Source organism: Aphis gossypii, chromosome 2 (genome assembly GCF_020184175.1).
Source record: "Aphis gossypii isolate Hap1 chromosome 2, ASM2018417v2, whole genome shotgun sequence".
NCBI classification, from domain to species: domain Eukaryota; kingdom Metazoa; phylum Arthropoda; class Insecta; order Hemiptera; family Aphididae; genus Aphis; species Aphis gossypii.
The window spans coordinates 5,032,819-5,047,974 of NC_065531.1; the positions used below are offsets into that span (position 1 = coordinate 5,032,819).

The 15,156-nt window shown below is 25.7% G+C and overlaps 3 protein-coding genes across 6 annotated transcripts; 1 reads left to right on the forward strand and 2 right to left on the reverse strand.

The window, feature by feature from the left end:
* Positions 1-2,445: 2,445 nt before the first annotated feature.
* Positions 2,446-5,004, reverse strand: LOC114129773 (splicing factor 3A subunit 2). Of its 2 annotated transcripts, XM_027994604.2 has the most exons (5): positions 4,853-5,004; positions 4,707-4,737; positions 3,478-3,655; positions 3,147-3,410; positions 2,446-3,057 (listed from the first exon to the last, which is right to left on the reverse strand). In XM_027994604.2, the coding sequence occupies exons 3-5, from the start codon at positions 3,629-3,631 to the stop codon at positions 2,642-2,644; spliced, it is 834 nt and encodes a 277-aa protein (XP_027850405.1). In that variant the 5' UTR covers positions 3,632-3,655; positions 4,707-4,737; positions 4,853-5,004; the 3' UTR covers positions 2,446-2,641. The 2 variants fall into 2 exon arrangements, with proteins under 2 accessions (XP_027850405.1, XP_050058033.1); XM_050202076.1 differs by lacking the exon at positions 4,707-4,737 and having other exon boundaries at positions 4,853-4,976.
* A 228-nt stretch (positions 5,005-5,232) lies between these two features.
* LOC114129772 (apoptosis inhibitor 5) lies at positions 5,233-11,010 on the forward strand. 3 transcript variants are annotated; one of them, XR_003592865.2, is made up of 11 exons: positions 5,234-5,723; positions 6,932-7,093; positions 7,199-7,364; positions 7,437-7,795; positions 7,862-8,041; positions 8,865-9,022; positions 9,090-9,321; positions 9,379-9,523; positions 9,605-9,697; positions 10,534-10,599; positions 10,900-11,010. XR_003592865.2 is itself a non-coding variant. In XM_027994602.2 (10 exons), exons 1-9 carry the CDS (start codon positions 5,646-5,648, stop codon positions 9,694-9,696), a joined length of 1,572 nt encoding a protein of 523 aa, XP_027850403.1. In that variant the 5' UTR covers positions 5,233-5,645; the 3' UTR covers position 9,697; positions 10,900-11,010. The 3 variants fall into 3 exon arrangements, 2 of the variants coding, with proteins under 2 accessions (XP_027850403.1, XP_027850402.1); XM_027994602.2 differs by lacking the exon at positions 10,534-10,599 and having other exon boundaries at positions 5,233-5,723; XM_027994601.2 differs by lacking the exon at positions 10,900-11,010 and having other exon boundaries at positions 5,233-5,723; positions 10,534-10,857.
* Positions 11,011-13,120: 2,110 nt separating this feature from the next.
* LOC114129786 (mediator of RNA polymerase II transcription subunit 7) lies at positions 13,121-15,140 on the reverse strand. Its single transcript, XM_027994623.2, has 4 exons — positions 14,786-15,140; positions 14,213-14,409; positions 13,756-14,046; positions 13,121-13,692 (listed from the first exon to the last, which is right to left on the reverse strand). The coding sequence occupies exons 2-4, from the start codon at positions 14,405-14,407 to the stop codon at positions 13,507-13,509; spliced, it is 672 nt and encodes a 223-aa protein (XP_027850424.1). The 5' UTR covers positions 14,408-14,409; positions 14,786-15,140; the 3' UTR covers positions 13,121-13,506.
* Positions 15,141-15,156: the final 16 nt, after the last annotated feature.

Sequence of the window (15,156 nt, forward strand, 5' to 3'; positions counted from 1 at the left end):
ACATAATTTTAATTTTTTCTTTTATACATATACCTATTTATATTGTCTTTCCATTGTAGTTTTATAATTATGGAGAAATTTTACGAATGAAATAAAAGCAATAAGATAATAATAGTCTTTAACGCGATCTACACGCATTATTTAATTCAAATTTATAATATTAGGTATTATTATATTATTTATTAGAGAAATTAACGATCTATCATCTATACATTATTACCGATTAGTACAATAAACCAAAAAAATATTTATATTTTTATTTATAAGGCATGTGGACTTTGTGTGAAGAGACCATCCATCGATCTCCAATGACACTTCATAAAAAAATTAATTTACATCTTAATTCTGTATACAAATAAAATGAGCAAATGAAATGTAGGTAATTAGATATTTTATCAAACACGTATAGGTTAATAAATTCAATTTCATAGATCAGTATGATTGTTTAAAATATATAGTCAGGTAATTCAACAATAATTATGCTCACAGCTCATCATCATATTTTCCTGAATTAATGTATTCGTTAAATTTATTTTTTACAAGTAGGTATAATATATTAATACTGGTAATAAAAAGGATGCTTCACCTGCAAATTATGATTTACAAACGTACATGGTAAAAGTCGTTTAACGCGGACAAAGACCACTCAGACTGTAATCCAAAATAAGTAACAAAAATGTTCACATTAGAAAGAGATAGGTACTGGACTGTGCAATATCGTTTTTATTTTTATAATATCAGAACAAAAAAAAAAAAAAAAATATTCAAGTTTGAAAAACACAGAAATAATGAATTTTGAAACGATAAGAACTTTTTTCATAGTGATTACTAATATGCATTATTATATTACTATATATATATTTATACATTAACATTTTAAAATTAGTAAAAATTGTCAAAGTATAATAACGACTAGTTTGAAATATTAGGTACAGTAGACGCCGCTTATAAGACTCACTTTGAGACCAGCCATAAAGTGAATCTTATAACCGAATGAATTTTATAGGCGCAGTAGAAACATTTTTTTAATTATTTATTTATATTATTTAATTACATAGGTACATAATATGTAGGTATAATTAATATTATGTATGTTGTATGTATGTATGAACTATGAACATATTTATTATTTTTGAAAAAAAATTGTAATTTTAGTTTGTTTTTTATTTTGTTCCAATATTTCGAGAATATACTACCTATTCGTATTCGTATTGTATATTGAAATTATTACCACGGTGATGGACATAGCTCTCCTTAACTCGTCTAAAGCCTCCATAACCTCTTTATTTGATGGTGGTTTAACTACGACGTTGAACTCTATAACTAATAACTGTGCAGCTGCCAGGAGTGTATTTATAGTTTATACCTCACTATAATAACGATAAACGTTGCGATAAATGTGAATTTTTATCTGCGATAAAATGTATTATACGTTAAAACTTAAAAGGTACCAATAGAAACTATAAATAATCAATACGAATATTATTTCATTTTTCAACATCAATTTATTTCTAAATTATAACCAAAAAAGTTTATTTTTTATTTATTTTACGAACTTTGAGTCTTATAACCGATTTTTTTTTAATGTATTTGGTTACGTCCGGACCATTCTAGACAATTTTGAGTCTAATAAGAGACTGAACCTTATAAACGGCGTATATTGTATATAATAATTACAAAATTTATTCTATATTTTTGTGAAATAATTTTTATGGACCATTACCTATTCTTTGTACTTACAGTTTAATAACTCGTCAATAGACAATAACTAATGGTTAACATTTAAAAAAATAAAAATTCTATCAACAATTAACGATTTTCATTAAAAAAAATGAAGTTATTATTGTTACAAGACACTCATTAAATGGTATACGAAATCTAAGTATTTAAAAATGTGGTTAATACTTAAAAAAATCATTACCTATTATAAAAAAAGAAAATATAGAGGTGGATATTTTGTATTCTGTGTTTGGTATTTGGTTATTAATTAATAATTATAAGTTTATTATCTAACTATTGTCGTATAGGTACTCGTATATATAAACAGATTAATATTATTTTATAAAATGTCCATAGAAATTTACTTTAGATTAGTAAGAAATTAAAATAGGCCAAATTGTTATAGCAAGATGTGTCGAGATGGCAACACATTTTTATCATTTAAGACCATCGCATCCAGTCATATAAAGTCATTGTCGTGTATATGGAAAAAACAAAGGTGTCAGTAGTAAGTATATGTGTGTGCAATAATGGTATAAATAATAACTTATATACCTAATAAATTGTGTGTGTTCGTTTCATAATTTTCTATAATTAAACATAACTATATTGTAAAATATTGTACGTATACATAGATTTTATATTAAATATAAAATGTCTATAAATAGCAAGCAATTTTGCTATATTGTTGTAGGCTATAGGTATAAAAAGTATCAAAACAATTAATTAATTATATGTTAAAACATTTTATTGAACACATTTAATGAAATGTAATAAACAAAATGAAATTTACCATTTTAATTTCTTTAAATTTATTGAAGTTCTTACAGTTTTATTCTTACCAAAGAAAAACATTTACGGAGTATTTTAGATTGTAATAAAACATATTTAAAATTATTACATTGTTATTTTTATAAAGTTATTAACCCATCAATTGAGGAGGTGGAGGTATCATATTACTCATCATTTGAGGTGGTCCAGGATTATACATAGGCGGAGGAGGGAACATATGAGACATCATATTTGAACCAGGTTGATGCATCATGTTGTGTTGTGGTGGAGGTGGAAGAGATGGTGGAGGAGGTTTCATTGGAGGTGGTGGTTTCATTTGTTCAACTTTATATGCAAATTGTAAATAAAATTGTTTTGCTTGAGTATTCCAATGAGCCCAAAATTTCATTTCAGATTTATCCACTTCACGACTTGGTACTTTAAAGGAAATTGTTTCATAAGGTTCTGCAGCAAACAACAAATACTGCCATTTCCTGTCAGGTGGCTCAATTCTTTGTTCATATGCCGACATGAATCGATGGCGTGGACGTACATTATCAGTAATTTCTAAACAAACATATGACAATAAGTTAAATAGATCAAATTGTATTAAAAAAAAAAAAAAAAAACATAAGCATATAAAATAAATTACAAACCAGGGTAATCAATTTGAAAAAGTAAACTTTGTTGGCCTGTTTCTGGATCTTTTTGCTTCGTAACCCTATATCCAGGTCGTCCAATTTTAACAAACTTTTTAGTTTCTACTCGTGGTTTTTCAGGAGCAGGTTGTTGTGGAGCATCTTTAGCTTCTTTAGCTGCTCGACGTGCTAAATTCGCTTGATGTTTTTTACCTTGTGTATGGGCTAAATAACTTCCCTCATTATTATGTAGAGTAAGACAAAGTTTACATTCGTAGGACCCTAAGAACATGTATATATAATTAAATATTAATTTTTCAAGTTACTCAAGTATAATTATAATAATTACCTAAATGATTTTTCATAAAATAAGGATCTTTTTGAAGATCAATAGTTTCCAAAGCCAATTGTCTAAGACGTTCACGTCTATCTTTATTAGTCTCTGTCCATGATGCAACACCACCACCACCAGTCTTACCACCAGGACGGTTTTGATAATCCATTTTAGTAATTTAATTACAAAATTCCTGGGTAACAAAAATAACATTTTAATATGTACCTACATATAAATATATATATTTTTTTTTATTATTCTTATTATTCTTTAATATAATGAGCCTATTGAACAAGTTTGTGTGGAGGCCCATGAGTTCACAATTTAGAAGTATAAATTCAATAAATAGTTAACATAGAATTAAATAATTACAATTTGCAATAGATGTTTCTCACATAACTAAAATATCTAAATTAATTAAATAAATATATATTATTTCTTTGATTATATAATATAATATTATAATGTTGTATTGTGTAAAAAAAATGTTGTTAAATAATATAATTTTTAGAAAAAAAAAAAGAATAATAATAATAATGCAATAATTAATCTACTAGAACCAGTTTTTCAATGTTGAATATAAAAATGTTAATACTTAGTTAAATTGTAGTTATAATCATAATATGCATTGTGTAACAAAATGATTGTTAATTTTCAATGTTAACAAATATGAACGATAAACATTCGCAATTGAGATAACGTACTTAGTGTATTTATTTATTGAGTGCTTAAGACAATAATTATACAATGTAAAAATGTAAAACTTAAAATTGTTTCCAAGACTTTTGAGTGATTTAATATTTTATCTAAAATGTTTGTAATGTTAAATTAAAGACAATTTTATAAGATCTTTTGACGGACTCTCTTACATTTTGTCATTTTGAGAGAGTGAGGCTACACAAAAATTCGGTGCATTTTATTAATCTACTATGTTTAAATACTATTTTTCTATTATTAAGTGAGAATATGTGGTTGAGATTTAATGAGTATTGACATGATAATAATAGACAATAGTTAAATGTCCTAAGTTATAGCTTATTAAGTCATATCCCATTCATAAGTATATAATCATATAATTGATTATTATAATATAAAAATTCATGGTCCACAACACATGAACGCATTAGAGCACCTATAAGTCAAATATGTAAGGTAAGTTAGTTAAGTAAGTAAGAGACTGCAACTCCTTAATTAAACTTTTGACCCTATGGGTCACTACTACAAAACAATGACATTAAACTTACCAAGAAAATTCACAAAACCGATAGTGTTGTTCTATAGTATTGTGATTATCATAAGATTCGCATGAAAAACAAAACAAATTATTAAACCATGAGCTACTAATTTAAATTATACAAAACAAATACAAAAAAAAATTCAAATTTTATACCTGAAAGTCAGTATTTAATAAATTGATGAATACACCAATACTCAATAGTTAAGGTCCAGCATCCTTAACTTTAGAATTATGAGTAATATACCAACATTTATGACGCTTAAAAGCATTACTGCATTCGCGGATGATAATAACACAAGATGATAAAACAGTATTTAATCAATATACATTGATACCACAACAACATCGTGTATGGAATAAACATAAAACTAAACAACGCGTAAGAACCATGACGTCTTGGCACCATATTCGCGGATGCAGATTTAATAAGAATTATATGGAGTTTATTACCTGATTTTGGGATCACTGGAATCCAATGATCCAAATATCTAATAAAGATTTTTAGTGGTAAAAGAAGTAAATGACCCTTGTTTGATATTATGTTGAGCACAATATATAATGTTTTGTTTTTTTACGGCACTGGTCCGTAACGGCGTAACCTAAACACGTTGTGACTACCGTATAACACATACCAATCTCACCGGAACGCCGTCCTTATTGATAATTATTATTTACTTCATACTAATTGTAAAACTACACAGACCCGTGAATTATCATTCTGATTATCGAATCTTAATTTCCTAAGCCACCCGCGTCCCGCTGTCCTCACCAGTAGCTTAGTAGTTAGTACTTTTCGTTTATTTATCGTATAACGTTTGACGGTTAAGAGTGAATTCGTAATTCGTATCTTCCGATTGTCACTCATAGACGTTTTTATATTTGCAATTGCCACTTAATCCGTTCAACCAACCGTTGATAGGTAATACTTGTATACCCCAACAGAAAAATGGAGGCCGAAGACAACATCCAGAAAATGTATAAATACTTTGGTATACTTGCCGATGCTAAGGAAAACATTGCCGAGGTAAGTTTAAAACAATCATATTTATGCGTCTTCTTCTTAATTCTATTCTATTTAGAACATAATGTAATATAATGTTATCCGTATACAGTATTAAGTAGTAGTAGTATGTTTGAATTAATAAATATAATATATTTATCCAAGAGTTCTTAAGTTTTACTGTTTTTATACTTAAAATTGATCATAAGTATTGATTATAGAATAGAATCTAAGTAATAGTAAGAAGTTTTTATTTTTTGTTATTCTGATATTCAAAAAATAAAAATAATGCTGCACAGTTCAACATTTCCTCTTATTAGTTTTAAAATTTTGTTGCTTAACTTGGACTACAACCCGAGTGGTCCTTGCCCACATCTGCGTGTAATGGTTTTCACTTTCACTGTGTTGTAAGTTTGTAAAACGGAGACGATGCATGCGGAAGAAGCATCATCTTAATAGATCAATGAATAAGTACAGTAATCATAATATTGAGAATAATGGTGGTTTGTTAAAAGATTATAATCATGATAATACAATTTTATCATTTGAATACTTCTGCTTCTTAAAAAAACTCAGCTGACAACTATTAATATGAATAATTATATTCTTTTCTTCTATACCTAAATAAATAAATAAATGTTATACCTATTGAATTTCTGATTTTTTAATTATCTTAAACACATCAAATTACACATTTATACAAAAATTAGATTCCAAAAATAAAATTTTTATGTAGGTAGATACATGAATTGTTGGGTGAAGCGAAAAACTTTTACATGTTTACGAGTAATGCATAATAGTAATTACAATGAGCCGGGCCCAATAACATTACTCATGTTTTTTCAATTTCTCTTAATTCATTGGAGCAAGATTCAACCAATATCATTTGTCTTAGAATTGAACGCTTTTTATATTGTGAATACTTATTTTTGTCTTTTCTGCTCCTTTTAGATTTATATTGTTTTATACAGTTCTAAAATAATTAAAACACATTGCATGGATGTGATAGGTATTTTATATTCACTTAACACTTAAAAAAATTGAATGATCTGTAAATAGGTTGTGGTAAAAAAAAAAATGGCATATTGATTGTGTATGTATATATATATTTATATATTGATTACCTATTGGTAATATTTATATTATGAGTAAACCATTGATTCCTTATAATATTTTCCATATACATATATATTTTAACTGTCAGGAATAAATTATACTTAAATATTTTATAGAAAGAACCTGAGTATTTGGAAATATTATCTGCAGTTAAAGGATCAACTAAAGAAAAAAGACTTGCATCTCAATTTATAACCAGATTTTTTAAACATTTTCCAAACCTTGCTGCTCAAGCGTTAGAAGCTCAACTTGATCTTTGTGAAGATGAAGATATTTGTGTAAGTTAATAGGCGATCCATTTATATATACTTAATAGTTAATACTATATAATGTTAATCAATAAACTATATTTTATGTCTATATAATATGTTATGTGTACTTAGATACGAAAACAAGCAATTAAAGATTTACCAGTATTATGTAAAGAGTCTAAAGAATACCTGACTAAAATAGCAGATATATTAGCTCAATTACTTCAGGCTGACGACCCTCAAGAATTGCTTACTGCTCAGAATTCATTATTGTCACTCTTTAAAATTGATGCTAAAGGTAATATTTTCAAACAATATGGACAATTTATAAATTATCTATATCGTTACTTATTTTTAAACCTATTAATAGGTGCCTTAACTGGAATATTTAGCCAAATGCAATCAAATGAGGAAGTGGTAAGAGAACGTTCCATGAAGTTTATATCAAACAAAGTAATGGGATTGGGTAAAGATATAATTAAAAGAGATGTAGAAGATTTAATAATAGCAGAATGCAAAAAAGTAATGCAAAATATTACTTGTGAAGAATTTGAAACACTCATGACTATCTTATCATTGACTCATCTAATAAATACACCAGATGGTCAAAAAGAACTCGTTGAACTCTTGGCAAGCACAGCTGAACTTGATCAGTTTTTTAATCCAAAAGATTTAGATCAAGTTAATCGATTTATAACTTGTCTGGATTTTGCTATTCCATTTTTTTCGGTAAATATTTGTTACAAAGTCCAAAAGTTGATTAAAATAATGAATGTAATTTTTATTTTATTTTAGGCCCATGTAGAATCCACTAAGTTCATTGTCTACATATGTGAATTGTTGAATCGCTATACTCTTATAAAAGATAATGATAAACAATTCATCATTTTAAAGTTATTAGCAGAATCTGTACCATATTGTGGTAAACTAATGAATCCTGAAGCAGTAGTTGGACAAGTGTATCAAGCTTTATTAGTAAGTAGTTTAAATTGTTTGAAGAGATGATTAAGGTATTGTCAATACCAAAATTGTCAAATTAGTTTAGAGCATAACTTCAAACATCTATTATGTATTACATTATCACTATTTGCATTTTTTTTATTAGAATTTGAAAATAATAATACAATTATGTATATATGTTTTTTTATAATATATTAAAATAATTAGTTTACTAATATGTATCTTCTAAAGATTTATTCAAACTAAACTTTTTTGAAATTCTTAGTAACTCAGGCCCATTTTTTTTAAGAGTTATTTATTGCCATAAACAAATCCTCTGGCTGATCATAATCATGCTTCAAATATACAATAAAAATGATAAAACACAAACAGTTAAACCGACTCCAACTATCATTGTCAATATTTTTTTCAAATTCAACTACATGTTAATCTGTTTTTTTTCATTATTTTTTATCTGCTACTTATTATTAAAATAAATTTCATTAGTATATGCCGTTAGACTTCATTTTCTTAAAAAATTGAAGCAAGATATAAATATATTTCTTTACAACTAACCTGTACAATTTTGCAAAGAAAACCAAATCTATGGTAAAAAATTAAAAGTTTTTAAATATTTTGTTCAATAAGTAATTATTGTATAGATTCGATTTTTAAAAACAATAGTTAATGAATTTTAATTATCAAATCCATAATTTTCGTACAAAAATATCAACCCAAAACCTATCAATAAATATGGCATAAGCATGTCTAATTTCTACAAGGGCATATAAATTGTAAATGATTATTTATTTTATTCTAGAATATGTTATTTAAATTTAAAGTGAATATACAATTTTAGGATTTAGTTACCGTTCCTGAGAATGATTCTAATAAAAAAGTAGAAGATATGGATTTACATCGTGTTGAAGCACTTTTGTATACTTTCCACAAACTTGGAAAACAATGTCCAGATTTTTTGAGCAAAGATCCTGAAAGACAGAAAGATTTTAAGAAAAAGTATAATAAATAAAAATAAATCTTACTGTGAATTTATTTTAAATGAAATTTTCTTATAATTTTTTAGGTTATTATATGTTGGAACGTGTACTCAAACATTTGTAAAAATTGTTAGGCAAGATTTAAAAGAAAAAGGAGAAGAGGATGTAAAAAATAATCCAATTGTTGAAAAAAAACTAGAAGGATTAAAATTAGCATGGAACATAAATACTTTAATTAAAGAGTTATTTAATATACCTCCTAGATTTAAAGCAACTATTAACCTATCCTGGCTTGAGGGTGCGACTAAGACCAAACTTGTAAGTAACATACCTTTTAAATTACAAAAGTGACAAAATTAATAATTTTTATTATAGGCTCAAATTATTCAGGAAGGTAAAAAGCATGAACCTATTACAGTCGATGGAAAATCTAAAAGAATTGATGGCAGCAATAATAGCCAACAAATATATCAGCCTCCAAAAGATAAATTTAGTGCCAAATTCTCTAACAATACAACTAGTAACTATACTTCTGGCATTACTTACTATTTTAACTGTAATATATTTTTCTAAAATTTCTATATAATTTTCTATTTCTTAGATAATAATCGTCGTGGTGGTGGTACTGGTTGGAACACTAAAAGATCATTTGACACCAACAATACCAATCGTCGTTCATGGCGACCATACTGATGTAAATTACAATTCAATCAAATTCAATTATTTTCACTGACATGTTCTTAGTACTATTCATATAATAAGTACATTACTGATTTAATTGTTAAATGTTAATAGTTTTCATTTATTTCCAAGCAATAATGCTTATTATAATATGATTTAGTATTATTGAACTATGTACATATTCATTTTTATTCTGACCAATTATTTTGTAAATTCACTAAGCTTAGCTACCTTGTAACATGTTAGTTTATATTCAAATACAGTTAGGTATTTGACAAATAATAAAATTAATTCTTACTTTGTTTGAAAGTATATTTTTATCGTAATCAGAAGAACATTAAAAAAACTGTATTTTTTAATATAAAAAAAAATATATAACAAAAACATGAGACTGTCCTATCTATCAGAGAACTTTTAACATAATTTAATTTAGTATATACCTAACTTTTTTCTAAATGACAGCAGTTATTTTCATTTTTTCATTGCTTTTTTATATATATATAAAATGTATGACAATTTTTGTATATAATAAAACAGTAACTATTTCTATTATTATTTGTTGAACCTCTGTGGCTATTTTGCTTACCTACAACATCTATACCCCCATTTTTATTATTTGATAAATTATCTCCAGTTTGTCATAACCATAATCACAATCATAACAATTATCTTTAATATTTTTCCCATGTATTAATAATTTAATTGTCATTTCTCAACATGTCAGTCAACTGCTATTTCGTAAGGTACTTAACTTAAATATCAGCTGGGATATCCATATATTATTACTATAAATTATTTATTATTTTTAACCCCTTTGGTTTTTGTACATTTTATCTTTCCATCTTCTAGTGTTAATATTATGAAGTCAATGAAAGTAACACAGTTTAGTTGATTATATGCCGGTGTTATATTATAGTGAGTTACTTCAAATAGTTTAGTAAATTATAATTTTTTTTTTTTTTTTGCGGTTTGGAACCGACGACCGGGAGGGGACTGCTTTCGCATTACTTCCTCCCGGCCGCCAAAAGTAAATTATAATTATCAACTTTTTAAAATACTTATAAAAAATAAATGGTTTATTTTTAACTTTATCCATATCTAAGATATATAGTTATAAATATTGATTATATTAATGTTTTTATTTTTGTAGTCAATAAAACCATAGTATCTTTATTTCATATCAAATAATTTAATCAGATAACATTTGTATTACAGATTGAACATACTACATTTTTATTCAGATAACCAATTCATGGATATATTTATGTTTTTCATCTTTTTAACTTATTGTATAAAATTAAAAAATATATATACTTAATTGAAGCAGCAGAATTGTATATTATTTGTTCAGTTTTGATATTTATAGTAACATCAAGTAAACATTAATAAGTAAAATTAAAATGTTTGTTAATTAATATTTCTGTACTCCAGAGGTAAAGGACACCATGTCCATTTTTAACAAAATAGAGTTAGCTACATGTCTTTGTATATTTTTCGTTCTATGTAAAGGTATATGGCGTTATGTCCAGTTATTAGTAATGGGAATACGACTATGAAACATAAAACCATTATCAACTATCATAGTCCTTTATCATTCATAAAACAATGTCCATTTGTTTTAACGGTAAAGAATATCAAAAATATTATCTCCTGTAAAATTATTATTTTGTGATATGGTGTTCTTTACCATGGGGTACAGATTTGTCAAAGGTAATAATGTATATAATTATTACCTAATTAATGTCTAATGTATGGGTATAATTTATACTTTAATAGCTTACATATTATATGTGTAATGGTACGACTGACTATTTTACTGTTAACTAAAAATTATTGTTGTAAAGAACTCAAGAATGCAATAATACATAATATAATAGTCTGGAAGTTTTTTGTCGCAAGTATTAGGTTGTAATATGAAATAGGTGTGGATAAAAATATTTTTTTCTAATCTCTAGTTAAAAATTATCAATGAGCAGGGTTTGGGACTTTTAGCATTTGCATATCCATCATAGGTGTAGTAAACATAGCAGTGATACAAAAATAAGTTTTATAGTACAGAGAATACAAACATAAAATTTTATTTTTCTTATTTTTGCATATTTTGTTATATTGACGCATATTCAACAATTTTTAACAATTTATGGAGAACATAGAACTTGTATTAATTAAAATGTTGAATAATTAATTAAAACACATGTTATGAGCAAAGTAATACTATTTGTTTTTAGCTGTCAAAAAAATGTATTTAACGTCATTTTTAAATACTCAACAAAAGCAATTTGAAATGGTTAAAAACAATGAAATTATCCGAATTGGTTTATTAAAAGTACTAAAGTAAGCTCCTGTTAAACATGAAACTTTCATTTTCGAAATATAAGACGTCTATTCTAGCCAACAATAGGAATTTATCATTTGAAAATGTTAAAAAAACTAATATAATCTAATAGTTCAATGCAATCACAAAGATAGAAATTTTAATAAATATTTACTTATATTATAAATATATACATTATACATATATATATTCTTATAATTAAATGTCCAATAATAACAATTTTTTTCATATCTAATAAATCCTTTTTTTTTAATTGCATACTTTTAAGTATTTTAGGTCATATGTTAGTGCGTATTTTAATTTTATTTTAGTGTTCTAAATCTCAAACCCTATTAATTAGTAATACTTAAAAGTTACAAATAGATAAAACAAAGTTTTTTTTTTCAAAGGCTAGTTAGAACATTTTCTACTATGAAACTGCCTCTTATAAGGTATTCATAAATTATGAGACACTAATTATTTATATTTATACTAGTGCAATACCTATCACCTGTGTTTAGTTATAGTGTTTTTTTTTACTTTTACTAATACAGTTGTGAACACATTAATACATCAGCATTCAGTATTGTATGAACAATATAAGATTAATTAAATATATTTTTATATTAGTAAATACTAGTTTGTCTTTTTTTAGTTTTATTGTTATATAGCTTACCTTACAATGTTCTATAATTCTATATGCACTTTTCTTTCATAAGAAAATATCAATATTTACTTATTGTATAATTAAGTATACAATTTATTAGTTAAAATGAGTATTTAACTAATTTCAACTAATAATATGTACATTAAATTTCAAAACATAAAAAACAAATTTATTTTATTTTTATTAGAATACTTTGTTTTTTTTTTTAAATCTATAATTGTATTTATAAAATTTAATGTTTCTTTAATTTCGTGTTTAAAACATTTTTCCTATAACTTCTAAAATATACAGTATTATGATAGAAAAAATAATGATAATATAATCAATTTTAATTTCCAGAACAAAAATTTAAATAATATTTAATATGAAAATCAAGGATATAAGTACCGTTTTAAGTTTCTATTATTATAAAAAACTACATATAATAATTTCTAATAATAAAAAATATTAACCAATAGATTTATAAAATATTATTATTAAAAAAAAGTACCATAATTCATAAGTAAAATATACAAGTGATACTAAAATCTACTTCAATTCATAATTAATTATTTTAGAAAAAATAATTATACAGTAAGTTGATAAATACAATTAAACAGTGGTTAGATATTTTAGTGATATCATTATAAAATATTAACCAATTACCTATCAATAGAAAAAAAATGTATATTTAAATTATTCAATGTTCTTTAAATTTTAAAATGCACAAAGGTAATGTAAAGGGCCATGGGGACATAAATATTTCAATTTTAAAAGAATGACAAAAACATTGTTAGTTCAAAATATTTTTAAGTATAAATATATAAAACAATAACAAAAGATAAATAAACTGTCTTAATTTTTAATTGGTATTCATTGTATCAATAAGATGACACATCAATTTATCTTTAGGTACACATTTGTCAACTCTTGGTTCATCAGCATTTTTCTGTTCCAAACGATCAATTTTGGATGTATCCACCATTAACTTAGAATCAAGCTCTGTGTCTGGCAAATTTTCTAATGTTTGTTGTAAGATATCACTAACCTATGAGATATTAAGTTATTTAAGTTACTATCAATTATAAAAATTATTAATGTAAAATGTTACTTTATCTATGTGTTTTTGCAATCGTATTGTGGTTTCATTTCTCTGTCTCCTCTGCAAGTCTAGCATGACACGGACAGTTTCTCGTGCTTGGTGAGGACGAAACTCATTTAATAAATGGTGTATGTGAATAAACAGTAGACTTATGTCATCAACTTTTTCAGCTCGTCTAGGAGAGTCAGGACATTGGATTAGCAGATCAAGTAAATCGAGAAAGTTCACCAATAACGAATGGTTAAGTTTACGTAATTCACGTCGTCTATCAAAATGTTGAGGGTAAAGGCGTTTAAAACCCTGAAATCGCATAATTTAAATTAAGCTTATATTTATATAATATGTACCTAGTATATTATTTATATTGTAATCACTTGATTTCTATAAGATAAAAAATGAATACCACAACAATTATAATAACAAATAATATTCATAAATTATTACTTTATAAGTAGGTACAACATACCTGACTTTCTAAAGGTCTTATAATACTATCTTCAGCATTATAGGGGTTTCCAAACATTGTGTATGTTTCTTGAATTATCGGTGGAGGTTTAGAAGCACGGCCCCGCCTAATGTTTTCATCTGAATAATTTTGGAAGTATTGCACAGGTGGTAAAGGCAAAGAACACACTTGCATCGCTTCTTGATTATTTGACATTACTGAAAATTGAATACATTGTGAAAAACCCAAATCAATTTTTTGACATAATTACAATATTACACTTTAAATCTTAAAATGGTACAATATAAGTGTTACTTAAGATATACTTATAAAATACTCAGAAGTTAGAAATAACATTAATAAAATTGAATATTAAATAAAATTATAGAAACAATTAAAGTTAAAGTTAAAAAAATGGAGTTTATATTGTAATATTTTTTGTTTAGAATGCAAATGCAGTACCTACGGTTCGTAACATAAATAAGAAGCAAACAATTTATATAGCAAGTGAACTGTGAATCTGCGAAGTAAATCTAAGTATAAACGGAGTTTTGGGATTTAGTGAATAGATAATTTGATTCAAATTGTACTTACTTGACAGTAGTTGTAACTTGTAGTTGCTGTAGGTGGTGATATTATCTGAACACTACCTTTACGTTACACGTATAATATTGCAACAATATGTCAAAAAAGACCGCATACAATTATTCAGTTTATTGCCTAATAATATTCGGTAATTAAGTATTATTGCGATTACGACTAACTCGCAACGCACAAGCCACTAAGTTCCTTTCAAGTAATCAAGTTGGTCACTTAACACTAATTATGAGTTATGACTATAGTTGTAGTAGAGTCTAAGACCTAAGTCCAGATTCGGCAGTCTGGTACTCTGTCTTGTTGTTGATTTGTTATTGTTGTTAACGTTAACGGGTAATCATAGTCATGGAGTCCATAAACGATAATGA